General features: G+C 55.8%; 1 protein-coding gene across 1 annotated transcript in view; it reads left to right on the top strand.

Moving 5' to 3' along the window:
- Positions 1-27,895, top strand: part of MACF1 (microtubule actin crosslinking factor 1) — a 120,742-nt gene that overhangs the window by 49,897 nt on the left and 42,950 nt on the right. The window contains 17 exon segments of the mRNA XM_075722022.1: positions 955-1,104; positions 1,193-1,426; positions 2,046-2,273; positions 2,703-3,224; positions 3,575-3,751; positions 4,244-4,367; positions 4,702-4,910; positions 5,304-5,621; positions 6,402-6,568; positions 7,692-7,848; positions 8,669-8,786; positions 10,255-10,317; positions 11,116-11,357; positions 11,834-11,963; positions 12,767-12,966; positions 13,686-14,181; positions 14,790-16,261. Of these exon segments, the coding sequence (XP_075578137.1) occupies positions 955-1,104; positions 1,193-1,426; positions 2,046-2,273; positions 2,703-3,224; positions 3,575-3,751; positions 4,244-4,367; positions 4,702-4,910; positions 5,304-5,621; positions 6,402-6,568; positions 7,692-7,848; positions 8,669-8,786; positions 10,255-10,317; positions 11,116-11,357; positions 11,834-11,963; positions 12,767-12,966; positions 13,686-14,181; positions 14,790-16,261 (5,007 nt within the window).

Below are 27,895 nucleotides of genomic sequence, written 5' to 3'. Positions count from 1 at the left end.
CATGGATCCTCTTATTCAAGACAGGATTAATGTGGTTTTTATTAACAGTTGCTCTCTGTAACTCTTGCCTGTCCTCTCTGGAGTGTGTGTGTATATTAACCAGTTTGCTTTGCTTTTTCAGATTGAGTGTGCGCCCATCCTAACCCAGGAAGAACTCGCTTTGCAGCTGAAGAGCTCTTAAGAAGGCTCTTTCAATTTGCTTCTGTTGTTTATCTTATGACTGGGAGAAACAAGCACAGTGTTTTGCACAAGTTTGTACATCACCTTGCTGAAATGCCCAGTGAAACTCAAAACCCTTTATCTCCCCTGGGAAAGGGGAACAGGAACGTTGCAGGGACTCTCAGGTCACATCATGCTCAATTGCTCAAACAGGCGCTTCTGTATTGTGCTCTGGCAGCAAAACGGAGGAGCTGGATCAGCTACAGAAATGCTTTCTCTCTCCCGGGCTCCCTCTCCAACCCCAGGATCAAAAAACCCAGCCTACTTAGGCTGTTTGGGGCTCCACAGTGGTGCTACCTGACCTCAGGTTGTTACCTCTCATTAGATGAGTTTCTGCTGCAGTTTTAATGTTTGAAAGGTTGAATGGAGAATGCGCAGAAACTTCTGGTTGAGCTCTCCCATGAGAGGAGTGCGTGACCTGGAGCGTAGCTCCACGTGGGGCTGAACGGGCCTCTCAAAGAGCAGATTGAGAGAAACCTGCTCGAGTGGTGGCAAACATGCAGTGAGCGGCTCCTGCTCGGCAGGGACTCGGCACCTCAGCCCCGTTCCTGCAGCGTGTGAGCCTGAGGGGGAGAGGGAGCCCGTGGAGAGCTGCAAAAGCTGTTTTCTGTGCTGCGTCCTCATCTTCAGGAGATGCTCCAGCTGTAACCTCTCGCCTTGCCTTTCAGCGATGTGCGTGACCAGAGGTGCAGCACGGGTCCTAACTGTCCCCTCTCCCCTTCCCTCTGCCCGCAGACGCTGCAGGAGCAGCAGGCAGTCCGGGCGCAGAGCCTGGCCGAGCTGAGCCGCTGGCTGCACCAGGCAGAGGACACGCTGGCAGAGCAGCAGAGAGCAGCCAGCGAGGGGGACCTGCCCGCCTTGCAGCAGAGGCAAAGCGATGTTAAGGTTGGTGCTTTAAAAATGGGGGTCGGAAGGCGGAGAGGCTCGGTGCTGCCTCGGGAGCTCATGGAGCCTTACGGCATCGTCTGCCTAGGAGCTGCAGAGGAACATGCACACCCGAGCCGCCTCCTTCGCCAGCGTCCTGAAAAGCACAGAGGAGTTTTTGGAGGAGAACAAGACAAAGATGGAGCCCGGGGAGCTGGCAGCACTGCAAGAGAAGCTCCAGCGTGCCAAGGAGCAGTACCAGTCCCTGCAGGAGAGGACAGAGGTGGCCCAAAAGGAGCTGGAGAGCGCTGTGACTGCTGCAATGCAGCAGGAGACTGAAAAGGTAACGTGCAATGAGCTGTAGCCCCCAGGCTCTGCTTGAGGTGGGCAGTGAGGTCCAGTCGGTGCAATCAGATTCATTTGGGGCCCTGGCATTTTTTTGGGTGATGTGGCATAAAGCAATTTGCTGTTCCTTCCTGTCTGTCCCCCACGTGAGGTGCCCCCCAGGCATTTATGTCATTAAATGCCTTGAGAGCTGCAGCCGCAGATGAGCTGGTTGTGGAGGAAATGGGGGGGTAAAAGGCACCTTGCTCTGCCTTTGGGCTGACCTGTAACGGGAGCGTGAGCATCAGGCACCTCCATGCGCTGGCGGTGAAAGCGCTGCTCGCACCTGCCTGCAAGGAGGAGTCGCACCCCTTGGCAGGGGGGACTCTGGGTTGTATCAGGGTGAGAGGGGCAACGCAGCAGAGAGGCTGAGTTGATTCACACCTCCTTTGCACCTTCCCCCCTTTCAGAGCGCCACAAAGTGTTTTGGAAGTCTGTGAGTGTCTCGGGTGTTTGCTGTGGCTGGAAAACTGTTCAGGATTTTTCCTTCTGTTGATTTTTGTCTCCCTCCCCCATGCAGCCGTTTGCTGAACATGCATAAAATGGGTCATTCTTATCTGGAGCCTTTGTGCTTTCAGGTGAAAGCTGCCAAAGAGCTGGAGGAGAACAGCAATAAGATTGATTCCCTTTTGAACTGGGTGGCATTGCTGGAGCAGAAGGGAGGGCTCCTGGAGTACAGACTGCACCCCGTCGAGCAAGCGCCAGGGGTGCGAGCGGGGACGGACACTCAGGACATCCCCGACAGCCACGTCGTGGGAGCAGACAGCGCTGCCGGGAGCCTGGATGAGCAGTACGAGAGGCTGAAGGTCAGGAGTGACACCTCGTCTCTCTCAAAACTTTCTGCCCAATGCACTGGCCCTGATGCAGCTGGAAGCAGGACGGGGTGTGAGATGGGTCTGGGCTCCAAAACACATATTGAGGGTGATTTTCCATATGGGAGACTTGGGAAGCCCCTGCCTGGCTTCCTGGAGGACGTGCACTCTGTGTTGGTGCACGGGTGCCACGGCACGGTGCAATCAGGGTAACGAGAGAAGGTGCCCGTCACGGTCAGAGAAGGGGTGACTCTCCTGTGGGCAGAGCCCTGCCTGTATCCCTTGGGGTGTTCACCCACCTTGCTGGTGCTGTAGGAGGGTGCAGAGGCTCAGTCGTGCGTGTGGCCTCGCTACACCTGCCGGGCGCTGGTGGGCAGAGACGCTGGGTCGCAAGCATCACCTTTGCTTTCCGGCATCTTTCAGGCCCAGCACCAGGAGCTGCTGTCCCAGCAGCAGGACGTCATCCTGGCCACGCAGTCGGCGCAGGCTTTCCTGGACAGGCATGGCCACAGCCTGGCTGGGGAGGAGCGGGACCGGCTCCAGGGTCGGCTGGCAGAGCTGAAGGACCAGTACGCGGCTTCCCTCTCGCAGTCGGAAACGCGGCTGAAGCAAGTTCAAGTCCTGCGGGACGAGCTGCAGAAGTTCTTGCGGGATCACGGGGAGTTCGAGGCTTGGCTGAAGCAAGCTGAGCAGGATCTGGAGGGGATGTACAAGGGGGACAGCGACCCCACGGCCCTCCGGCAGCTGCTCCTGCGACAGGGGAGCTTCTCGGAAGATGTGATCTCCCACAAAGGCGACCTGCGGTTTGTTACCATGTCGGGGCAGAAGGTGCTGGATGCCGAGGGAGCTGCCGGGGACGCAGGGTCCCAGCCGCTGGCGTCTGGGAGCGTGGTCAGGAGCAAGCTGGAGGATGCAACGCAGCGATACACCACGCTACACTCCAAGGTACAGGAGGGGCTTGCAAGGTTGGGAGTTAAGCCCTGGGTGCCATTTTCCTCCTGTGCATGTTGAATGAGCAGGGATGGCAGAAGGATGTGTGACTCGAGAGTGTCTGGCTGGATTTCTAGCACATAATGTAGGACAAGGATTGTCTTCTTCAGGCCTTGGGCAGGAGTAACACCCTCTGTGTTGGTGTTGGTCTGCATGTTGCCTCCTGCAATTCCTTTAACACATATGGCAAGATTGGTTTTTATTGGTTTTTTCTTTCCTGATGATTTCTGTGCATTTTCCAGTGGTGCCCAGGTTGCTCTGTGCTTGTGTGCATCCTCCCTTTATGTCTTGTTGCTCTTTTGCAGTGCACCAAGCTTGGCTCCCACCTGAACACCTTGCTGGATCACTACCAGCAGTTCCAGGAGGTGGCAGAGTCTCTCAGGACGTGGCTGCAGGAGAGCGAAGCTGCCGTTGGGAAACTGCTCTCAGAGACGGTTTCTTCAGATCCGGCCGTTCTGCAAAAGCAGCTCACCAGCGCTAAGGTACGGGGTTCTTGGGTCATGTCCTGGGCGAGCGTTGGAGCCCGTACAGGACTTTGGCCACTGTCCTGAGCAGCCACGGTGCAGTCAGCAGCAGGGAAGAGGCTCGATCCATTCGCTTTTTTTGCTGGTTGAGCGCAAAGATGTACCTGCAGGCTCAGGAGGTCCTGGTGCTGCAGATCAGGTGGAGCCAGACCCTTCTGAGAGTTGCTTAGAGCAAGGACCAGGGGCTGCAGCTGCAGGCTCCGCAGGGGACATCCCAGCGGGACATGGGGAGGCATTCCTCCCCTGTGAGGCTGGTTGGGCGCTGGGCCAGCTCTGCGTGCAGCATGGCGTTGGACCTTCCAACCTACTTTGTTATTTTTCTTAACGATTTTGTGATTTAAATGAACAGGATCCCTCAGCAGGGTTTAAATGGAGCACTGAGCTCCCTCTGAGTGCAGGTCTCTTGCGTGTGACCCGCTGGTGACTTTGCCCTGTCTTGTGTCAAAGCAGCAGCTGCAAGGAGACCTCGCTGAGCATCAGGTGCTGGTGGAGAAGCTCCAGAAAGCGGCTCGGTCCCTGCTGGAGGTACAAGGGGAGCCAGCCCCGGACCACGGGCACATTCAGGAAACAACAGGTACGGAGCAAAGCAGCCACCTGCATTAGCAGAGATGGTTGGAGAGACCATGAAAACCAACCAGGGAGGGAGGAAAGAAGGAATCTCCCACTTTTGGGGGAAGGTGGGGCAAAGCCGCACAGCAGTGCGTCTTCAGGGCTTGTGTTTGCACATGGGGAGGGCTGAGATCCAGTTTGGCCATTTGCGTAGGGTCCCCTGTCTTGCTGCTGAGTTTGGGGATGGGGATTCGTCATCAGCGAGAGTTTGGCAGGAGCCAAAGGTGGCACTTGCTGCTCTCTGAGCACTGGGCGAGAAGCTCTTTGCCGCTGATTCTCCTTTGCGCTGAACTCCGCAGATGCCATCGTGAGCCTCTTCCAGAGCCTCTCCCAGCAGATGGCCGAGCGCTCAGACCTGCTGCAGAAATCCATCGCCCAGTCCCAGAGCGTCCAGGAGAGCCTGGAGAGCCTCCTCCAGTCGGTGGCTGAGATCGAGAAGAACCTGGAGGGAGAACAGCCCGCCGTGCTCTCCTCCGCCTCCATCCAGGACTCACTTGCCACGAGCGCGGTAAGGCTGGTCCCTGAGCTCGCCCCGCTCAAACACGCCTGTCTGCAGGACCTGAACTGTGCAGGCAGTTGCTGGGGGTTAGCTACAGTATTCTGAAAGCACAAAAAATACCCTAAAAAGGAATACGAGCAGAACTTTTACTTAGTTTCTTTAAGCTAGGACGCAGACATGTTGAAAGTCTGTCTTCTGCTGACAAGCAGGGCTTAGATAACAAGGCACTGCGAAAAGGCCGAGCAGGTTGGGGAGATCAGAAAGGAAAGGAAAATGGGGATAGAAAACTATTCTTGCCCGACTATTCTTTCCCAAGGGCGGCCCGGCCTCTCTTCATGCCAGTCCAGTTTTGCTCAAGAGCCTTCCTAAAATGGCATCCCTTTCTGTGTGTGCTTACCGCAGAAGCTGAAGCAGGACATCGCCAGGCAGAAGAGCTGCCTGGAAGCCACCCGTGAGATGGTGGCACGGTTCATGGAGGCGGCAGACAGCCCCACGGCCTCTGCTCTGCAGGGCAAGCTGGCAGAGGTGACGGAGCATTTCGGCAGGCTGTGCCAGCAGCAGCGGGAGAGGGAGGATGCGCTGAAGGGCCTCCTCCCGAAGGTCGAGCAGTATGAGCAGCTCTCGGAGAAGTTGCAGCAGTTCACGGAGAGCAGAGCGCGGATGTTGGCATCTGGGAACCAGCCAGACCGGGACATCGCTCGCTTCTCCCAGCACATCCAGGTGAGATGCAGGGGGAGAAGACTCCACCTGCGTCGGGTTTCTAGGGCAGGGACGTTTTGCAATGATTTCTTCCTGGGCAAACAGCCCCTGGTTCGCTCCCAGGCTGGCAGGATCCGCAGGACCTGTGCTGGCTTTTTGTCTGGGGAAGGGAGCGTGGCCGGAGCGGCTGAGGCTGTTTCCAGCAGTGAGAGAGGGGAATGGCGTTTCCCTGGAGCTAGGCTGGTTTTTGGAAGGGATCTCTAGCCAGCCTCTGAGGGGCTAGTCCAAATATAGCAAGGTTTTACCAATTAAAGACTCTACGGGGTTAATACAGCAAAAAGCCCGAGCGAAAGGCCTTCGAGATGCCTCCGAGATGCCATGGGTCCTGGTCATGGCTGCATGGCATTCCTCCCTCTGGCTTCCTCCGAGTGCTCTGCTGCGGGGGGTGTCTGACCACAGCCTCAGAAACGCCCTAAGTTGGCGTAGAACTGGACACTTGTGCTGGGGGGGGGAGTGATTTGGCTTGGTCTAGGGCCCCCCGTCCCATTCACTGCGTGGCCTCACGCCAGCCCCGGGGAAGGTGGGACTTGCACCCGCAGCTGCTTGAAGTATTTGCTGAGCCGGAGCCGGGGGAGCAGGTGGGACGGGGCCGTGCCTGCCCGTTTGGCACTGGCGCAATTTTCATGGTGCTGCCCGCAGAGGGTCCCTCCGGCTCGCCAGGACGTGGGGCTGTCCGGTTCATCCCCTCTGCCCGAGCCTGCTGGCGAGGGCACGGTCGGCATCGCCCTTTGCTCTTGGCAGGAACTGAATTCGGAGATGAGGCAGCACCAGGAGGACCTGGCCGCCCTGGAGCAGCTGGCTGCGGAGCTGAGCTCCTCTGGCATCGCCCCCGGCGCCTCCCAGCAGCAGGAGAAGCTGCAGAGCCTGAAGAAAGATTTCCTGCAGCTGCAGAAGGTGGCAAAAGAGAGGTGAGTCCCAGGGACCTGACCACTCTCTGGGGAGCTGAGTTTGGGCGAGGCTTCGTGGTCAGAGCAAGACCCCGTGGAGATCTCCCCTTTCCGTGGGGGGGGGCACGAGCGAACTCTTCCTGCCTCCCTCCTCCCACACCAGGAGACATAAGGCAGCTCGCTCCAGCTGACGCTTTAAAAAAAGCCTTGGCTGGGGGCGTTGTGAAAAATTCCTGGTGCTGCAGGAGCTGGTGTTCGTGCGTTGCCCGGCGTGTGGGCTGCCACAGCTCCATCCCAGAGCGTCTTTGCCGGAGGGGAGCGGGATGCTGGCGGGGGATTGGGAGCCTGCCCCAGGCGTGCTCTCCGGGAGGTGACAAAGCAGAGCAGACTGTCCCCGGAGTCCCCTCAAGTGGGGTAAAGGAGAGCTTTAGCAGCAGCTTGGGCTCAAATCGGCCATGGCAGCGTGAGCAGGATTGGAGGGGCAGCTCGCCTGCGTCCCCGGGGGGGGGTCACCCCTCCCAGGCTGTATCTCCAGCCTCCCTGGTGAATACAGGGAAGGTGATGGGGAAAAGCAGATGATTCTCATAATAATCGCGAGATAGTCAGCACCGCACAGAGAACTGCCTCCGGCCGGCCCCATGCAGGCTGCTTGCAGCTGCGGTCGGCGAGGGTGAGCCGGAGGGGCCCGTGGCTCCCGTCCGGGGGCTGCCTTGTTCCTCCGGGCCGGGCTGAATAGATGAGAGCTGTGGCCGGGGAGGAGGGGCGGCCGAGCCTGGCCTCCCCCGGGCTGCAGCTGGCTGAAGCGAGACAGCATGAATGAGCCCTGTCTTCCCGAAATCTTTGCTACCCCTGGGACAAAAGAGACGGGTGCAGAGCCGGAGCAGGTTGGCAGCGGTGGTCCCACGGTGGTGCCGGAGCGGCCCCAAAATTGCCACCGGCTGCTGCCTGGGGGGCCAGCAGCAGTGAGGGGCAGGCTGCGGCGTGCACCCCACTTTGGCTGGCGCTGCCTGCGCTGTTCCTAAGCAACATCTAATAATAATAATAAAAAGAAGGGCTCCTAGAGACACAACTGTGCTACATTCAAGCGGGGGTAATTGCAAGGCAAAGCACGAGCTCTGACTCTCTGAAACCTTTTCACTCTCAGAGAAAAGGATGCGTCGTCCTGCCAGGAGCAACTGGATGAATTTCGGAAGCTAGTCGGGACCATGAGGAAGTGGCTGAGGGAGAGCGAAGGCAAAATGCCGCCTGCCGAGACCTCCCTGGGCACCCAGGAACTGCACAAGTGCAGGCAGCAGATCCAGGTGGGCAGCGGGAGCCGGAACCTGACTGGGAAAGTTGGCAGCTGGTGTGGAAACGCTGAAACGTGGAATAAATCCCAGGAAGCAGAGTCCTGGGAGGTGTTTTATGGTCTCAGGAATCCTGGGCTCCCCTATACTTGCTGCTGGGCTGCAGCCCTTGGCATGCGTGCATCCAGTGGTCCCTGGCTTGCGGAGCAGGGAAGGTGTGAAGGTCCTCCTGGGCGCTGCCTGGTTTCCCTTCCCTCCCTCTGCCTGCTCGGGGCGGGGATTTGGGAGCGGGAGACCCAAGCACACTCATTTTCGCTGTTTCCCCTTGCTAGACATGGAAGGTGGCCTCCCGTCATCCGAGCCCCCGCTCCTCTCCAGCACCGTGATGCTTTAAGTCAGGATATGCCAAGGGTTTGACTCAGAGGCAGAGCAGCGTCTGCTGAGTCACCCACAGCCCTCGCACCCCACGGCACGCCGCCGGGCTCCGGCACGCCGCCGGGCTCTGCCGAAAGCTGCGGCGACTGGACTCGCGTGAGGCAGGCTTGTGTTGAGAGGAGGTGGGAGGTCCCCGAAACAGTAGGAGGGAGAAGGTTTCCTGTGACAGACCCACTCATTAGGGAAGAGCTTTTCACTCTTTGATTCCCCCTGACAAAAATAAACGTAAAGACACCCGCTTTCCCGGTGCCGTCTGCTTGCCGTGCGCTAGTGCGACCTTTGCCGGTTCCCCGGGTGCTGCGTCCCGGTGCCACCAAGTCACCGCAGAGGTGATGGACGAGGAAGGAGGGCTGTGGCGGGGCAAGCGCAGCCTCCGACCCCAGCCTTTGCTTTTGACCAGGATCTCCTGGAGGAGTGGAAGGGGAAGGGGGCCCAGGTGGAGGAGATCGGCCGCAGAGGGACCCTCCTGGAGAACCTGATCGTGGAGATCACGGCCCCCGACACCCCGGCCAAGGCAGGTGAGTCGCAGCCCGGCTCTCTCAAGGATGCCTCCTTCCTTGGAGCTCTGTTTGCTCTCGCTGCATCTTCTCTGAGCCTGCCTCAAGCAAAAAATGTGATTATTTCCCCTTTTTAACAAACTTCAGAGGGCCCATGGTGGTCCGAGTATCACGGGGCTCATCCCTGTGGTCAAGTTGCTGCCGCTTGTTGCATTAATGCATCAGCCGAGCACTCGGAACCCACCAGCTTGGCTTGATTTGCTGTAGCGTAACAAGCGCTGAATTACCCTGCGTTTGCCGTGAGCCCAGCGTGGGGACGCGTACTGCTGCTCAGATGGAGCATGGGAGCTTCAGGCTGCCGCAGCGCGGGGGTCCGGGCTCTCGGCCCCGCAGGGAGCTCGTGGAGGCGGCTCCTGCTTTCTCTTGGTGATGAGCTTCAGCCTCCTGGGGACTGGAGCATTTTAATCAAACTCCAGTATTTGGGTTTTGTATCTGGATGAAATTTAAGACTGCAATATTCAGATATGATTTACTAGTCTCCCTTTTGGCTTCGAGTCTGTGAAGCAATGAGATTATGTCTGGTTCGTTTGGAAAGCAGCTAAAAGATGTCTTCCAGCTTGTGAGAACAAGTCTCTGGACTCTCATCATTGATGGGCATTTGTGGGAACTCACAGCCTAGATAGGTTTGGTAGGGTTAACTTGATGAGCGGTTCAGTGGGAAACCTCCAAGAGAAGTGGGGAGAGGCTTGTGGGAGACTCACATGGTCACCCACGTGGGGTGACTGAAGCTGCATCCCCTTAGGTCCATGAAAGCTTTAAAATGCGTGGTTAGAAAGAGAGACACTTACCCAATAAAGTTTCTGACGAATCCCCCTTTGGTTGTGAACGTAGCTGCGATACCTGGCGTCCAAGGAGGGGAGGCTGACGCATCCCGCGTGGAGCCTCTTGGCAAAGAGAGCGTGTCTGTGCAACAAGGCAGGTTTAAATAGCTTCATCCCATAAGAAAAGGAGAATATGGGGGAGTTAATCTCTTCAGGGAAGGCACTCAGAAGTCTCACTCGATATAATCCACAAAATCATGCTCAGGGTAGCAGCTTTCCAGGGGTGGAGAGGTGGCCAGTGGCCCCCAGTATTACGGTCCGCGCAGGTGCCACGTCCACCTTGGGTGATGTTGGGAGAGGTGCCCAGCTCCAGACAGCTTCAGCTCTTCTGCTTCTGGTCCGGCGAGGCAGGAGCAGCTCCAGGAAAGCGAGGGGTGCGTGTGTGTAGGGAGGAGGAGAAATAAACGGGTTCCAAATCAAAGCAGTGCCGATCGCTCGGCGCCGAGCCGGCGGGTTCATCAGCGCCAGGTGGGTGGGACCGTGGAGACGCCGCGTCTGTGCTTGGTGGCCAGTGTGGTCCATGTCGTGGAGGGCCGTTCATCGCTTGCTGTCTGCACTCCTAACGTGTCTGTCTTGTCCCTCTGTCTGTGTCCGTCCCCTCTGCTCAGGTGCCGCGCTGCCCGCTCCGGGAGGGTCGGTAGGCAGCGTGAACGGATACCACACGTGCAAAGGTGAGCTCGCTGTCACTGCTGCGCCGGCACGCGCGTGCCGAGGCCGCTTCGCCGTCTCCCTCTCCGTTTTTGTCTGTGCATTTCCATCCGTGAGAATATAAACCACAATGTGACAGCGTCAGCATCCCGGCGCAAGGGAAATGAGCCTGCAAATAGGCTTGTGAATTCTCGGCCGTGCTGTGCGGTAGCCGGAGCCACGGGACGGGCAGGCGGTGATGGAGGATGTAGGTCAGGCTGAAGGACGGAGAGGGGCAGCTTTGGGGAGTGACAGCACCCTGACACCCCATCAGGTGGTGTTAAAAGCTGATAAATGGGAGATCATTTTAAGACCTACAATTAATTTTATTGGTTCTAAGGGATTGTAACCCATCCAACCCTTCAGTTTGAAGAGCAATTTTAATTATTGCCCGTTATCTGCTGTTAGTTCGCCAGTTCAACGAGACAGTAGGTGCATAAAAATGGCTTTATATTTTGGTGTCCAATTATTTAACGCTGTATTAGCAGTGACATTGCGAAAGGGGGGGTCAGCTCGCATCAGTCTCACGAACAAGAAGGCATTTGCTTTGTTTGCAAACTGTCAACACGCATACATGGTGCAACTGGAAGGGCCCCTCTGGCATGAGAGGTGAGGATAATCTGACATTGCTCTGCAGACAGACAGACGGACGGCAGCGTGGCCTCTTGCTCCTCCTGCTTGGCCGGCTGTGGCTGCATGGGGCTAGATTAGCACCTGATAGTCCAGGTTAAGATGGGCGATGCAGGCAGCGGTCCTCATCTCGGGCTGCTTTTTGGAAACAGATCTGACCGAGATCCAGTGCGATGTGTCAGACGTGACCCAGCAGTACCAGGGCCTTGGCGCAGCGCTGCAGGAACGCCAGCAGCAGCTCTCGGCTATGCTGGAGAAGATGCAAGAAGTGCAGGAGGAGGCAAGCTCGATGCTGAAGTGGCTGGAGTCGAAGGAACAAATGCTGTCAGAGCTGGACGCCTCCTCCTCGCCCACCAAGACGGAGACGATGAGAGCCCAGGCTGAGCACAACAAGGTAACTTCTCTTCCAGAGCAAAACACGGGGATCTGAGCACCTCCTCCCAAAGGATCTGAGAGATGGGCTTTATTGCAGCAGGGCTAGAAGGACTAGCAGCCAGGATCTGCCCTGGGTTAACGAAGGGCTTTCCCCAGAAGGGATCACAGGCGGGTTCATGGAGCAGGAGGCCCCGCACTGTGCTCGACCCTCTTTGCTTTTAGACCTGTTGCTTTCAGGTATTTGGCTCAGGGGAAAGTTGCTTAGCTGTAGCCCTTGTTGCTGGGGCACTCTAACTTCTCCTGGAAAGCAATTCCCAGCCTTTCCCTGCTCTTGGAGCCAAGTTAGCTCATGATATTGCTAATAAAATGAAGTGATTTCATTAAAGAGCAAAGAACAGAAATTGTCCAGCTCCAGCTTGTAGCTGCTGCTTCGTTCCTACTCGGTGATTTCATTCTTTTGCCCTATGTCTGAAGTTCAAATGATTATTTTTCCAGGCATTTCTGGCTGAATTGGAACAGAATTCTGGGAAGATCCAGAAGGTAAAGGAAGCTCTTTCTGGCTTGCTGGAGAAATATCCAGATTCTCCGGAAGCAGCAAACTGGAAGAAGATGCAGGAGGACCTGAGTAAGTGCCTGAAGCACTTAGTGAGGCTTCTGTCTTGAAACATCACGTTAGAAGTGGTTCAGGATTGCAGGGCGATTCCAAAGTCACAGCAGAGCAGAGTCACTTCTAATTAAAATTTAGTAAATAGCAAACTTATCTCCAAGCTGTCTGGTGTACAAGGTGTTCCTGAGATGAGCACTGTCGTAACTAATGAACTATCTATGATGGATGTATATTTTAAACACTTGCCTCCTTAAATTATTTCTTTTAAAAAAAAAAAAAGGAAAAAGAAAAAAAACGTTAGCGACATGGGTTGATTATTTTGATTAAGAGCTTCACTGCTTGATGTAAAATTCTAGTCATTAGTAAGGCTATCCTAGGTAATTAAATGTTGACTAAACAAGACTGTGTATTTAAAAAGAAGCCCAGAGATTCTCTTCTTTGAAATAGCAGGAACGTGTTTACGGAGTTCTCCGTCCAGGAGATCTGAATGTGCTGTGTGAGGACTGGTACACATGAGAGTATCCTCATTTATCGAGCCAGGGATGTGAGATGGCTCGCCCAAGGTCAGACCAGCTCGTGGCAGTAGTGACTAGAGCGCAGAAATCCTTGCTTGCAAGGTTTTTTTCTATGAGCTTCAAGACCACGTAGCCATTAGAAATGGGCAATGGCTTATTAGATGGAGAGTGACTAGAGCCATGCTAGTTTTATCGAAGAGCTGAGGTTTCCCATCGGAGAAACCATGGGGAGGGTAAAAAAACCTTCTCGATGGAGGGGTGGGCTGACCGGGAGCGCAACCACCGCTAACGCAGCCGGTGCTTCAGATTGCAGGTGGGAAAGAGCCAGCCAGGCGACGGCCGAGCGGCAGCAGAAGCTGGAGGAGTCGGCGAACCAGCTGGCCAGCTTCCAGGCTGCCGAAGCCCAGCTGCGCCCCTGGCTCATGGAGAAGGAGCTGATGATGAGCGTGCTGGGACCCCTCTCCATCGACCCGAACATGCTGAATGCACAGAAGCAGCAGGTCCAGGTGAGCCGGGAGCTGTGTACGCATCTCCACGGTGGGCTCAGGACCAGGAGGGAGCGTGTCTCATCCCGTATGTGAGGTGGAAGATTGCACTCGGAGTTATTTGTCTTGCAAGCACTCTGCCATCCAGCGAATGTCGGGAGGCCTCGTGGCTCCTCTCCCAAGTCCTCCAAACCCTGCTGAGCGCAAACTACTGTGAATAACTTGAAACGGGTGCAGCACTCGAGCTCCCTTCCCCGCACTGGATTGACTCATCAGTGAATCACTTGGCCCCTCTTAGAGAGTGAAATTGGTTTAAACAAGACCTGTGCTGATGCTCTGCAGGACTTGCTAATGCTGCCCCTCTGCCTGGCAGCCTGCCCTCTCTGTACCTCCTGCTTCCAAATCCTAACATGTCCGTAACCGGCCACATCATAAAATAAAATGCCCCAGTTAACATAATTAGATTTCCTTCTCATCTAACTGGTTTATGTTACATTACACAGCAGTAGGACAAATAAGAGAGAGAGCAAAGTACCAGAGTCGCAGATCCCTCCCAGCTTTTTAAGTTGCCGGCTCACAGTGAATCGTGGTGTTCCCAGCCCAGTTGCTGTCCCACCCCAGGGCTTGTTCCTACTGATGCCACGGGCTGGGTAAAGCCCCCGGAGGTCTGGTTTGTTTTGACTGTGTGTACTCGAAGCTGTCAGTTTTATGCAAACATTTTTATGTTATTTCTGTTCCAGTTTATGCTGAAGGAATTTGAAGCTCGCAGACAACAGCATGAGCAGCTCAACCAGGCAGCTCAGAGCATCTTGACTGGCCCAGGAGATGTTTCTCCATCCACTAACCAGGTGCGGGAAGAGCTCCAAGGGGTTAATCAGAAATGGTCCGAGCTAATGGAACGCCTCAACTCCCGCTCCAGCCAAATTGACCAAGCCATAGTGAAGAGCACCCAGTACCAGGAGCTCCTCCAGGGCCTCTCCGAGAAGGTGAAGGCAGTTGGGCAGCGCCTGAGCAGCCAGTCTGCCGTCAGCACGCAGCCCGACGCTGTGAAACAACAGCTGGAGGAAACCAGTGAGATCCGCTCGGACCTGGAGCAGCTGGAAGAGGAGATCGCAGAGGCTCAGACCCTCTGTGATGACCTCTCTGTCCTGATTGGGGAGCAGTATCTCAAAGATGAGTTAAGGAAACGTCTGGAGACGGTGGCGCTTCCTCTCAAAGGGCTGGAAGACCTGGCAGGTGAGACAGCGTGGAGAAGTTGCTTAAGAGATGTTGGGATGTCGAACTCCACCCCTACTTTTTGCCAAAGGGCTCTCCCATCACTGGGTTCCTAGGAATAATAGGGGAAGCACCTTTTATCATTTTATAGCGTGTTTCATGGGTGTTTTATGTGGGACTAAGCAGAGGAGAGTTCATGCTGCAGACGTACCTGAGCCTGGAGAGTGAGCAGAGATGTTTAGTTTAGTCCCACTGATGTGGCTCTTCAGCAAGCCTCCCTGGCTTGCAGCAGTGTGGCATGTGCTGTGCTTGGGGAAAAAAAACCTGGTTCCTAGATTCAGAATGGGGCATGGAGAAGACCCAATGGCCACCCTCTAATCTTGGGATGCCTCTTCTGGTTTCTAAGAGGTTGCATTTAGAGACTAGTCAGGAGAACTGAGACTACTGCGTTACCGTTGCCTGTTACTACTTAAGAAATTCATGAATCAGTGAGCAAAAAGGCTAGTGATGCAATGGAAAGCTCCTTCCTGTTAATCAAAACACAGTCGGTGTATCTGATTTTAAATAATTGCACTTTGCTTATTTGATTTCAGCTTAATTGTTGCGTTCTAATCTTATTTCCATTTCAGCCGACCGGATGAACCGACTGCAGACCGCACTTGCAAGTTCCCAGCAGTTCCAGCATATGTTTGATGAACTCAGGACCTGGCTAGATGACAAACTGTGCCAGCAAGCTCAGAGCCAACCTATTTCTGCTAAACTGGAGAGGCTACAGAGCCAAATTCAGGAACAAGAAGAGTTCCAGAAGAGCCTCAACCAACACAGTGGCTCCTACGAGATGATTGTAGCCGAGGGAGAATCTTTGCTGCTTTCTGTCCAGCCTGGGGAGGAGAAGACCACTCTGCAAAACCAGTTGGTCAGCCTCAAAACACACTGGGAAGAGCTCAGCAAACAGGCTGCTGATAGACACTCTAAGCTCAAGGACTGTTTGCAGAAAGCTCAGAAGTACCAACGGCACACCGAGGACCTCCTCCCTTGGGTGGAGGACTGCAAGGCAAAGATGTCAGAGCTGGAAGTAACTCTGGATCCGGTGCAGCTGGAGGCGACTCTTCTGAGATCAAAGGCTATGCTGAGTGACGTGGAGAAGCGTCGCTCCTTGCTGGAGATGCTGAACAGCGCTGCCGACATCCTGATTGATGCTTCTCAAACCGATGAGGATGACATTCGGGATGAGAAGGCTGGGATCAATCAGAAGATGGATGCCATCACGGAAGAGTTGCAAGCCAAGACGGGCTCCATTGAAGAAATGTCACAGAGGCTCAAGGAGTTTCAGGAGAGCTTCAAGAACATTGAAAAGAAGCTGGAAGGGGCAAAGCACCAGCTGGAGATCTATGATGCGCTAGGGCCGCAAGCCTGCAGCAACAAGAATTTGGAGAAGCTCAGGGCACAGCAGGAGGTGCTGCAGGCCCTGGAGCCACAAGTGGATTATCTGAAAAACTTCACTCAAGGGCTGGTAGAAGATGCCCCAGATGGGTCTGACTGTTCCCAGCTCCTAAGCCAAGCTGAGGTGGCTCAGCAGGACTTCAAAGCTGTGAAGCAGAAAGTAAATGACTGCTGTATGCTCATGGAAAACAAGCTTGAAGGGATCGGCCAATTCAATAATCGGGTGAGGGAGATGTTCTCTCAACTGGCAGATCTCGATGATGAGTTAGACAGCATGGGCCCCATCGGGAGAGACTCTGACAGCCTTCAGTCCCAAGCAGAGGATGTTCGCACGTTCCTGGGCAAGCTCCACAGGCTGAAGTCTGACATTGAAGCTTCCGAAAGTGAATGTAAGAAGATGCTGGAGGATGAAGGGAGCCCCGATTTATTAGGACTGAAACGTGAACTGGAGACGCTGAATAAACAGTGCAGCAAACTGACCGAGAGAGGCAAGAACCGTCAGGAACAGGTAGAAATGACGCTGTCTCGTGTCGAGGACTTCTACAGCAGGCTGAAGGAGCTGACCCACATGACAACCGCAGCGGAGGAGAATGAGGCATTGCAGTGGGTGGTGGGAACGGAGGTGGAAACCATCAACCAGCAGTTGGCAGACTTCAAGGTAAGTCTTTATGCTATCACTTTCTAAAGTGGTGTTTGGTGTTTGGTCTTTCTAGTGTTGTGGTCTTTTGTGTAGGACTTCTAGTCTTCAAGCTATCGCGGCTTTGTTGTTCGTTGCTGTAACATCGGCATTTTTGGTGTAGTAAAATATCCTTGCTCTGGAGAATACAAGATCAACTGTTGGACTTGATAGTCTGCGGTGAAAAGGTGCAGAAAGATTTTGTGATTGGGAGGAAAAAACTTTTCCCTGTTCTCCTTGTGATGTGTAATGTTGGTGTGCCAGTAACTTGTGGGCTTGTAGAGGTGGTTGGCATTTAGGTTTTGGGGGAGGGAGGGATGTTTTTGGGGCCATCTGAACTGTAAGTTGGCTTCATCTGAGAGTCGAGTCCAGATCAGATCATCCTGTAGGTCTTTCTACCTGGTCTACCATTCCTGCTTGTTGTTCACTTCATCTGGGACAGATATAAATCCATTTTTGGGGTCTTTGGGTACAAATAAAGCCACAGATAAACTGTGGGATGAGGAACACAGGGAATAAAACCAAGGCAAAGTTTTGCCGTGGGCTGTTCATGTTTCCAGCAAAGAGCTGCTAGAGACCATCAAGGCTTGCATGAAATGCTGAGAGAGGGAAGAGTTGGAGTGTGTTTGATATTTTTTTATACAGTATTATGGTGTTGGGTCATGCTGTTACACTACATTAATTATATTAATACTGCTTAGAAATTCTCTTGCTGTGAAACTTCTATTACTGATGTGCTCGGTAGCTGATGATTGGGCTGATTTACATCTGGCTGCTCGTTTCCTGGTGTTAATGGGGGCTGGGAGGGGGAGGCGTTTTTACAGTCATTTACTTTTCATCTCATGGCTAATTGATCCCGTTCCACCACTTAATAGCTCTGTGAAACCTTCACCAGGACAAGGTATTTCTGTTTTGGGGATTGCCTATCCAAAAAAAAAGAGCTTGGAAATGTTACTTACAGAGCAAACTCAAAACTCATCTGATCATGTTGCTGTTAACTCTTGTGTTGGGCAGTCTTTTGCATTGAGCTTATATTGATGGGAAGGATTTAACTTCATCATTAAACACCACACAGTCGCTCGGAACAAATATATCCAAAAAGGAGTTTCTAGTCCTTAAAACCAGTGTAACTTTCCTGCGGAGCAAGGGATTATTCCCAGCTGAGCAGCTCTCATTAGAAACAATGATGAAACCCAGCATCGCTGCGGATTGCTTGGTTGGCCGGGCTGGTGAGCGGGGCTGGCAGGCACAGCTTAACCCATCGTAGCACTTGCAAATAGTCTATATCTCGGTGACCTTGAGGATGACCCTTTAAGACAACGATGTGCTGGGCTGCACGAGCCAAGGGTGCTTTGGGGAGTGACGTGTCCTTACCAGGAGTTATTTGTTGGCCATCAAGACCACACGGTGCAGTTGAGGTCTTTGTTTGTGGAAAAATGGAAGTTGCAGCAGTGACGGTAGGGTTTTGCTGTGTAATGGCTGAGAATAAAATGGGGGAGAAGCAAGAAGGGTGGATGGAGCAATCGTGGTTACGCAGCGGCATTCCTCCCATGCACAGTTCATCCAGAGAGCAGGCATTTTTGCACAAATCGTAAATGTTGCAGAGCAGATCTTTGCAAAGCCTCGTCTTACGGTTCTCTCTAAGGGGAAATGCAATCCCAGATATTGATCTGCACGTGGAAGGGCATTGCAGTGTACAGGCAGGGGCTGTCTGTGCTCCATACGTGCAGGAGGGAGAGCGGTGGAGAAGCCTGGCTTGGGGTCTGGGGGAAGCGGGGAGCACGGGGGGCTTTTTTTGGTTGCACCAGGCTTTTATTTCTCTGCGCCTAAGACAGAATCACAACTGTCTCCCTTCTTGGATTGCAAACAAGGTGCACGCGCGGTGTGTCCGTGGGGACCGGAGGCAGCTCCTCCGCCGGGCAGTGCTTCCCGGGGGGCGTGGGACGATGCAGCTGAGTGTGGGGAGGAGGATGGGGTGGCTGGGGCTCTCCAGGAGCGGTCGCGGTCCGTCTGTCCAGAAGGCTCAAATGCGGGCAGATATTATGTCTTAAGGCATTAATTTTAATGAACATCTGTGTAAATGAGATGCAAATGAGGTGTGGCCCCAGGGTCCAGGCACGTTGCCAATGCAGCCCTGACAAAGGTGGGCACTTCTGGACTCATTGTGTCCAGATTTTAATAAAGAAGATATATTGAAGGCTGTGACGGAGCCCGCGAACAGATGACTTTTGAAGCAGCTTATACTTGAAGCTTCCCATACATTTTTCTTTTCCTGCCTGCAAACACCCCTCAGACTTGCCCCAAAAGGCCACAACCTACAACAAACCCTTAACTTTTGGAGAACTGCCACCCGTGCACCTCCTCTCTCCCCCCCCAGCCCCTTTCCCAGATCACAGGGGGACGAATCCTGGCTACGGGAGGGATGAGCCCTCTCCCGCCATAAGGGCTCCTCCTGGCCGGGTTTCTTGGAGGCTGGAGGCTGGGAAGCAGCTGTCGGATCTTGCTCGGGGGGGAAGCTTTGTTTGCAGGAGGTGTTTCGGTTCAGCGAGCAAGTGTGGCGGTGGGGATGGCTACACCGACGGGCTGAGTCCGTGCCTGCTCCCGTGGCCATCAGAAGCCAGGACAGAGATGTTTGGACCTGGCCTGCAGGGGGTGGGGGAAAACTAGATAGGGACTGGTTTGGAGCACCACGTTGTTAGAGGATTGTAAGAAACCCATCTGGAAGAGACTTTAAAGGGTCATCTAGTCTATCCTCTAGCTTTATGGTGAGATCAAGTGCAGCTGAAAGGCATTTCTGTGGTTTGGAGTCTGTGCTTATATGGACATCCTGATGGATCGCTTCAGATACAGCTATGCTACAGAAGAAATAACATGTTTTTAGCTTATGTTAAGCTGTCGGAGCAAAGGGACCTCATCTTTAACTCCTGGTCTTCAGCATGAGTTTAACCCAAGTGACTGTCTTTTCATTGCTGCCTCTCTGAAGAGCCCCTTTTTTGTATAAAAGGGTACTAAAAGTTGGAAGAATCTTTCAGTGCCGTGTCTCTGTGAGCGTCACACGGCCAAGTCAGGCTCTTCAGTGCAAGGGACAAGTGACAGCCACCAGCGAGAGCTCCTCATAGGAGCTTTCAGGCTGGGGCACTTCTTCCCCCTCCGCTCTCGCTGCTGTCAGCTCGGGTTTCTCAAAGCTTACGCTAATATTAAATTTTAATGACTGGAATCAAATGAGCAACAGTTGAAATGTTACTAAACATAACAGCTATGTTGATCCAGTTTAGCGAACAGCAGAATTCCCCAGGGAAGCGATTCCCCAGGTACAGATGAGAGATGAAGGGTCATGCGGGGGGTTTTCTCCATCGCGTGCTCTCCAGCATCAGCAGCCCCCGAGCTAGAAGACAGCGAGTTACAACCCTTCATCCCAAAGATTGGGAAACTAATGCTGTGCTTCGGATAAAGCTTGTGCGCCGTTCAGTGCAAGGGGCTGATCTTCCTTTACACGCCCAAGAAGCAGAGGTGAGGTTTGCTGGTTTGGAGCAGTGGTGCCAGGAAGCCCCAGGCATGGGCTCGTCCTGTCTGGCCAAAGAGCATCCGTCAGCCGGGACGGCGGAGAGCTGATGGAATCAAATTCTTCGGTGTTTTTTGGGAAGACATGTGCCGGGGTGGCTTGGCCTCCTGGCTAAGCGAGCTCAAGCCTGGTTTTGTTTACTTTATCTTTTATACAGTGGATTTAGAACTTGGATTTCAAAGCCTGGCTGGTACTTAGCGTTGGCAATTCTGAGCTGGGACCCTCTTTGAGTCGCCGTATTGGTTTTGGATAAACTCTAACGTTGCCACATATCGCCTACAAAGCAGAGCGTAATGCTCAGCCCGGGGTCAAAGGCACTAGCAGAGATTTTTCGGCTTGCTGCAATACAAAGCGATGCTCGGGAGCGGAAGGATGCCGCTGCCTCCCTGGTCGTATCATGCCGGAGTGGTTTTGGTTTACTGGGGACGCTTTTGTCCCCATGACGAAGATGAGAGGAGGAACGGGGCAGCCTGCCTTCCGAGTTGTGTTCAATGGCCAGAAGGGATTTCTGTAAGAATCTGGAGAACTTAACCCAAAACGAAACCCAAGAAAAAGCATCAAACTTGACATAACCAAGCGGTCACCGTCGCGTTCAAATCGGTGCAGATGCAGTCGGCTGGAGGGGAAGACGCGCGGTGATGCCGCCTCCGCGCGCAGCTGGACCTCCATCGACTCGCCGGCCCCCTCCCGATGCCGCGCCGCGGCCCCCGCCGTCGCCGCAGCTGCGCTTCGCCCCACGTCTGCTGGCGGCGTTGGGGCACGGCGGAGGAATGCCTGCGAGCCGGGACCTGCCGCGGCTGGCACACGCCGCGCTGCTTATCCGGGATCTCGCCTCCGAGTATTAATTAAACCCCAGCCTTGCCCCAGCCGGAGCGGAGGGGAGGAGCAGGAGCGGGTCTGCCACGGGGAGCAAGGGACGGCCGCATCCGACCCCGGCAGGCGATGGCTTTGCCGGGGCAGGTCGTGGGGAGTGGAGGGAAGAGATGGGATTTTAAGCTCCTGCCTCTCCTCCTGCTGCGGATTTTTGGGGAGGTGGTTTGAAACCGGAGCTGCTCAATGCAGGGAACTGGGGCACCGCTCCTTCACGCCAATAAAGGTTTTACGCTGGACGATGGAGAGGGGGAGGGAGAATCCCTAGACAGCAATAACTGAAGCCGCACTCCTGTTTTATTTTAGAGCAGGTCAGGTCGTCCGGGGCCCGCGGAGCCCTCGTGCCTCCGGCACCCTCTTTGTCTGCTTAAATAAAAAAAAAGCCAGGAAAGAAATCCCAGGAGGGGTGATGCAGTAAGTGAGTAAAGCCCTAAACAGCATTACTCATCTTGCCATTCAGATGCCACTCCGTCGAACCCTGCCTCCGGGTCCTCCCCGCTTCACCCTAAGTAAAAGCAGCGATTAGCCGGCGCTCGTCGCGAGCCCACGCGCGCTTCCGCACCCTCCCCGCCATTGCCCCCCTCCGCGGCAGGAGGACGTCGGCTTTCTTCGGCGCTCTATTTATGACTCTCTTAATTCTCCCAACCTTTCAGGCGGGGAGCTGACTCAACGGCGCTATCAGAAATGCCGCTGTCGCTAATAACCGTTTGCCTCGTGCCCCGTGTCCCTGGGTTTCTCCCAGGTGCCGCTGCCGGAGGCCGCTGGGTTTTGGGAGAGGGGGCTGCGGGTGGCACGGAGCTCACGGGCATTGCATCCCCGGTGTGAGCTGCTGTCGTTGCACGGGGCACTGGTGGCAGGGGATGCGCGGGACGGGGACTGGGCTGCCCAGCGCCGTGCGGCGTTTCACGGTGGCGGTTTTGCAGGAGGACTGAAATGGGTGCTTTCCTCCCAGAAGTTTATCCCATTTACAGCTGCAGAGCGCGCTCCTCGGCGGGCTGGGGACGAGTGCGGTCCCTGATTGCGCAAGCGGCGCTTTGTGATCTCCCCTTGTAAGACATGGGTATGATGATCTTAAGGGTCCTTTCCAACCGAAATGATTCCGTGATTCCATGATTCTGTGTCCGGGACCGGCGGCTCTGCTCCTGCCGCTGCAAAGCTGCCCTCAAGGATGGGCAGACAAAACCGGCATCCCATCTCGGGATCGCGGGGCTGAGCCGGAGAGCAGGAACGAATCCGGGTGCTGATGAGGCGAGGTATTTACACCAAATTATTTACATTCAAAGCCTTAATTTCTCGAGGCAGCGTGTTGGCTGCCGCTAGCAGGCACATGTGCTTGCAGGCAATGCCCAAGCACCCGGCCCGGGCCTCCGGGGAGGCTTTTTTGGTAACTGCACCCGAAGACCCCATAGCTGGGGGTGCATCGCCGGCGGGGGCTTCAGGGGTGGGTGGGAGAGGGGAGGTGGGTTTCTGGGATGGGATGGGATGGGGCAGGGAGGGGACACTGCCACTTGCTGTGCCCCAGCCCGGGCGAGGGTATTTTTAACCCTTCTGTGCCCCCGGAGGAATGCGTGCGGCTCCCGACAGTCGTCCAGTTGGGAGCAGCTGGGTGGGACCGGGCTGGGAGCAGGGACAGGCTGCACGACGGTGTCTTCTCATTGAATGCTTTCCAGACCTACTTAAAGTATCTCTGGCTAGTATTTTGAGCATCAGCAACACAAGCAAAAATGCCTCCTCTCTGACAGCTGTTAAGCTGCCTTAAAGGCACCATCTCCCCTCGCTGGAGAGGAGGGTGATAAACGGGGGGTGATAAGCGCGGGCCGTGCCGGGGGACGGGGCTGTCACCGACCCTGGCTGGGGCGAGTGGCCCGAGCAGAGCTGCGAAGCCTTGGGGGTGTTCGGCGCACTTCTCACCTGGTAATCTGGGGGAGTTGCAAATAAACACGTCTGCACGAGAGGCACTTGAGCGCAAGTGGCCCCTGCAGCCTCCTCGTTCCTTGGAAATGAATTTTATTGCAAATAAGGGAAGAGCGAACGCGCCCCTGGCACTCGGCCTCCCCGAAGGGAGTGTTGCCGGTGCGCTCGCTCATCGGCGAGCCGCGGATGGGCTTTGACCTTGACTTGTCAGCAGGCAGGCAGGGAGGCACAGGCACTTTCCTGATCCCGAGCAAACCGAGAACAAGAGCGAATTAAGCCAAGAGCTGCTGAGACTGACCAAATCATAGCAAGGCTTTTTTTTTTTTTTTCTTTCCCCCCCTCTTTTCTTGACCATAAAACAATTAGGCTCTGATCAAACGGTCCCTTTCAGGAGCCGGCTTGGGTGACTGCTCCGAAGCCGCCCACTTGCAGATGCTGTGGTGACCCTGCAGGTCTCAGCTGGGGGAGATGGCCGGAGGAATGTCCTCTCGCAGGAGCACTCGTAGCTGGTGGTGGTGACACTTCGCAGCGTTTCCAGGAGATACTAAAAATACCAGCTTTGCATAAGGCCGGGAGAGCTGAGGATCCGAGGGAGGAGGAGGAGGTGGGAACCTTTTTGTCTGCAAAGGGCTGAGCAGAGGAGGGAGAGGAGCCCGGTCCCGGCAGAATGCAGCCATGGAGGGGGGATCTGTGGGGAAGCACGTGGTGGAGCGAACGTAGGACTTTCCCATCACCTACGGCATCCAAGCGAGTCACCGTTCCCTGCCGGGGAAGGGAGCGACTGTGGCTGGATCTGGAGCAGACAGGGGCTTCTCTGGGGAAGGGCTCCGGCTTGGATTAGTCACCGCAGCGTTTCAAGAACAATTGCCAATTCTTCCACCGAAGGAGTGGTTTAAAATGTCTCCCATCCAGAGGATTCTCTGGATGATAACGCACTTACCTCACTTCCTAAAGAGCCTCCAGAGCAGTTTATTAATCACCCCATCCCTCGGCTCTCCCTCCTGTCCCCGATTACTCCGGCACCAGGTGAGGAGCAGCTTCCGTAGTTTTCCATGTGCCCGGGGTGGGCAGTGGGCTGGCAGCACCCTGTGCATGGGTGCTGGGCCGCTGGCAGCACGGAGCACGATGGGGTGCTTCATCCACCCTCGTGCAGCACCAGAACAAAGCCTGGCAGCCACGGAGGAGACTTTGCAGGACAAAAAATGGGCATCTCAGCAGATTGCACCTCCTGTGCCCAGCCAAGCCCCGCCGGCCCCGAGGCCCCACCGCCCCGGCACGTGGCTCTACCCTTGGCTCGCAGTCCCAGCCCGGGTTGCTCCTGGGCTGTTTCAGGGGGCTCTGTGTCCGCAGACGGGGTCCCAGGGGAGCCCCGGGCTCTGCAGTGACCGAGCGCCGAATGCCACGGTGTGGGGCTGTGCCTGAGCGCTGCTGTAGCACGTGGGCTCTGGGCTTTGGTCGGAAGAATTATTTATACCAACATCTATATTAGCTGCCTCTCAGGGAAAGCGCTATGGTGCAGCTCCTGGAAAAATAAAATAAATTAAAAAACGCAGCGCTCACAGCATCTGCACACCCAAACTGCAGAACGCTTCTCCAGGAGTTTGGTTTTTAACCTCTCGCTGAAACTTCTCCAGTGGAGGTGTAGACCCCCATGGAGCCAGCCCAGGTTTCCTCCCACAGCCCTGCGGAGGAGAGTCCCAAATTAACGGGCTACAGGTTGCAAATCACTGCTTGAAAGGCACGCTGGCTCCCTGCATCACGAACAGCCGTAGCCTTTGAAGAGAGGGATCGGGTGGTGGCAGAGGCCTGACATGAAATCGGTTTGAAGTCAGCTGTAAGCCAAGGGGATAAGGGAGCACCCAGCCCGGCACGGTGGGATGGGATTAGCCCGGGTGCTGTTGCCTGGAACGGGCTGGGAGCTCGGGGCTTGCCCACGCGGCGCTGAAACGGCAATCACAAAGATTTGGCAAAAGGAGCGAGTTTAGGAGAGCAACAGCACTGAAAGGGAGATAAAGAAATCCCTCAGACCTTCTGACAAATGCAGCAAAGGCTTTAAAAAACATGAATCCTCTGGTAAAAATCCCAGCAAAGCCTAAAAAAGTGGTTTCTAAGGCAGATTTTGGGTGCGCGTGATTTGGCTTTGTGCTTTTATCACGGTGTCTGGGGGAGGCTGAAACCCACCCCGGGTCCCTCCGTCGGGCTTGGAGGCTCTCGGGGTTTATCTCCTCTGCCGTGCTCGGATGTGGTGCCACGTCCCAACCCAGCGGTCCCTCCTGCCGCCACCAGCTTGGTGACCCTCACGGAGTCGGACATGGGGGACACGGTGACCCTCATGGAGTTGGACATGGGGGACATGGTGACCCTCACGGAGTTGGACATGGGGGACACGGTGACCCTCATGGAGTTGGACATGGGGGACATGGTGACCCTCACGGAGTTGGACATGGGGGACACGGTGACCCTCATGGAGTTGGACATGGCGGACATGGTGACCCTCACAGAGTCAGACATGGAGGGCACAGTGACCCTCATGGAGTTGGACATGGGGGACACGGTGACCCTCATGGAGTTGGACATGGGGGACACAGTCAGCAAAACCTGCAGGGACAAAGCTCGTGGTGCAAAGGCAGGAGCTCTCCTGCATCTACCCTTGGCCAGGCTGGGCGAGCGGGTGCTGCACTGCCCAGGGCCGGAGGACACCAAGGTGAAGATTAAAGGAGCTTTGAGGATGAAGAAGGCCCTTGGTTGTACCCTGGGCTCATTAGCGACGTGTCCATCAGAGATCTTGAGCCGTCTCTGGGCTCTCTTGCTTGTCACATAACACAGGTCCCTCATTTCCAGCTGCTGAGATGCATTAAAAGAAAGCTAAAAATATATTGGTTTCCAAATACTGCTTTCCCATGTAAACAGTGGCGGCAGCGGCAGGCAGGATGTAATGCAGTTGTAAACAGGGTGATGTCACCCCGTGACGGGGAAGGCACGCGTCCCCGCGCTCCGGGGCCGGTGGCCATATGAGGAAAGTTTGAAACCTACGGGTCTGGGAGACAAATGAGGGATGCTCCTACTTGGAGCAAGTCTGGGAAAACCTCCGGTGGGTTTTAGCTGAGGGTCTTTATCCGCAGGACGTGGCCGCTGGAGGGCCTGGGGTGGCTGCGGGGCTCGAGTGGCTCTGGGCTGGGTGACAGCCCTCGGCAGAGCCGAGGTCCTCTCCCCACGGGTGGCTGGCTGCCGGAGCACGGGTATCCCAGCGCCCGAGCGCGTCGGCCGCGGCCGTGAACCCCAACTTGGGTTTGGCCAAAACGCGCTGGTAACAGGGCAGGCGAGAGGAGGTTTGGTGACCGAACGAAAGCCAGATGAAGGGTCCTGGTGGTGCGTTCTACCCGCCGCCAACGCGCCGCAGCTCCGGCGAGCCGCGAAGTGAGCAGACGTGCTCTCCTGAGCTCGGGGCTGCGGCTCCGGAGCTCTATCAGCCCTTTATTTCAGTCCCGGCGCTCGCTGCTGGCAGGGCTCCGGTGTGCCGGAGCTGCTTGGAGACACCCAAAAGGACAAAAATTCAGGCAGGACCTTCGCGTCCTGCCCCATCCTTCCCTCGCACCAACACGAAGCTCGAGCAAAGCCCTGAAGTTGCAATTCCCAGCACCCTTCGGCTTCTGTCCCCATCGCTGGGGTGGCACTTGGTGGCTTTAAGCCATGACTTGGGGAACCTGCAAGAGCTCTGGCTGGGATCTTCAGGCCGGGCACAGCAGGTTTTTAATTGGCTTTAGTACTTGCCGAATATTTCCCTAATGGTTTTAGAGACAGGGGGGATGTGTTGGAGGAAGACTTGGCTTGCTTCTGGCACGTGACTCGGTGAGGAAATGGGAAAAGAATTTCTGGCTGTGAAACGGCAGCTCCACGTCGAGATCGTTCCTTCTTCGCAGTGGAACAAAAAGCCTCCGCGCCCCAGCCCGGATGCCTGGGATTCCTCGCGGAGGGGCCCCGGAGCGGTAACGGTCCTGCTCCTGTTCCACCAGCTCCCAGCCAAGGTGGTAGCGGGGGAGCCGGGGACGGCTTTGCCAGAGCGCTGGCACGGCGCGGCCACCCTGCCCCTGTTGTTTCAGCTGTGCTGGATTAATAACGCGGACCGAGAGCTGGTGTGTCCCCCGCCGAGTACAAAAATCCGGGCTTTGGGACGCTCTGGCAGTGTTGGCAGCCAGGGCCGGAGGAGGCTGTGGGGCCAGCGCTGAGCGTCCGTCTGTCCGTCCAGGAGGGCTCGGGGGGACGTGGAGGGGACAGCCGTGGATGGGCAAAGGGGCTCCCCCTCACACAGCGCGGGGCTGCGGGGGGCTGCTCGTACACCCCTTCCAGGTCCCCGCTCCCTCCCCAATTTTCCTTGCTCACATTTAATCATGGAAACAAGAAAAGGGGATTCCAAAGATTTCCCGGTGTGCAACCAGCCCCGCCGAGTGCTTCGGGCCGTTTAACAGGCGTTTCTCCTCCACAGCCCTGAGCCCTCCCCTTCCACAAAACATCCGCTCCCATCTCTCCGAAAGGAAAAAGTCCCTTGGGGGACACGGTGCTGGAGCTGCGGCGTGCGTGGTTGGTGCCGGAGCACTGCGGGACGAAGGGTCCGAGGGCTTGGGGACGGGAAGCCAGGCTCCCACCGCAGCCGTGCCACGACCTTGGCCGAGCCCCGATCTTTTCGGAGACAGCAGGCACCTGCAGTGCGCCTGAAAAAAATCAGGCTTTTCATCTCTCCCTTGGCTTCACCCTCTCAGCTGTAACGCGGCCATCGCTCGCCGCGGCCGGGCGGGAAGGCTTTTGGGGAAGCTGCGGCCCGGCAAAGTGCAGACCGCGGTCGCCGTCTCCCAGCGTTGGCACTGCCGGGGCGCACGGCTGCACGCTTCCATGTGCTCAGCACCTGCCCGGCCTCTCGTATTTTTATCCCGACGCTCTAATTCATCCCCGAAGTAGCAGGCTGGGCGGCTGGTGGGGCGGGTTGTTGCCTGGAGATGCGTGGAGGCTGTTTCAAGCCCTCCTGTTTTCTCTCTCCCAAGTCTGCGACTTCCCTCGGCATCGCTTGGCAGCGGTGATTCACGCGCCCGGGCTGCCTCCCGCTCCCAGCCCCCCGGCAGCCGCTTTCAACGCTCCCCATCTCTTAAACCCAAGGGTTGGGGGGGGTGGGGGCAGCGCGGTGCGGACCCAGAGCCCGAGCCGTAATAATTAGTTTTTAGGAAAAGGAGCCGGCGAGCCGTGCGGTGGCAAGTTGCGGGTGGGTTTTTGGCAGAGCG

This window comes from Pelecanus crispus, chromosome 16 (assembly GCF_030463565.1).
Source record: "Pelecanus crispus isolate bPelCri1 chromosome 16, bPelCri1.pri, whole genome shotgun sequence".
Taxonomy (NCBI): Eukaryota; Metazoa; Chordata; class Aves; order Pelecaniformes; family Pelecanidae; genus Pelecanus; species Pelecanus crispus.
This window is presented reverse-complemented; position numbering and strand designations above follow the sequence as displayed.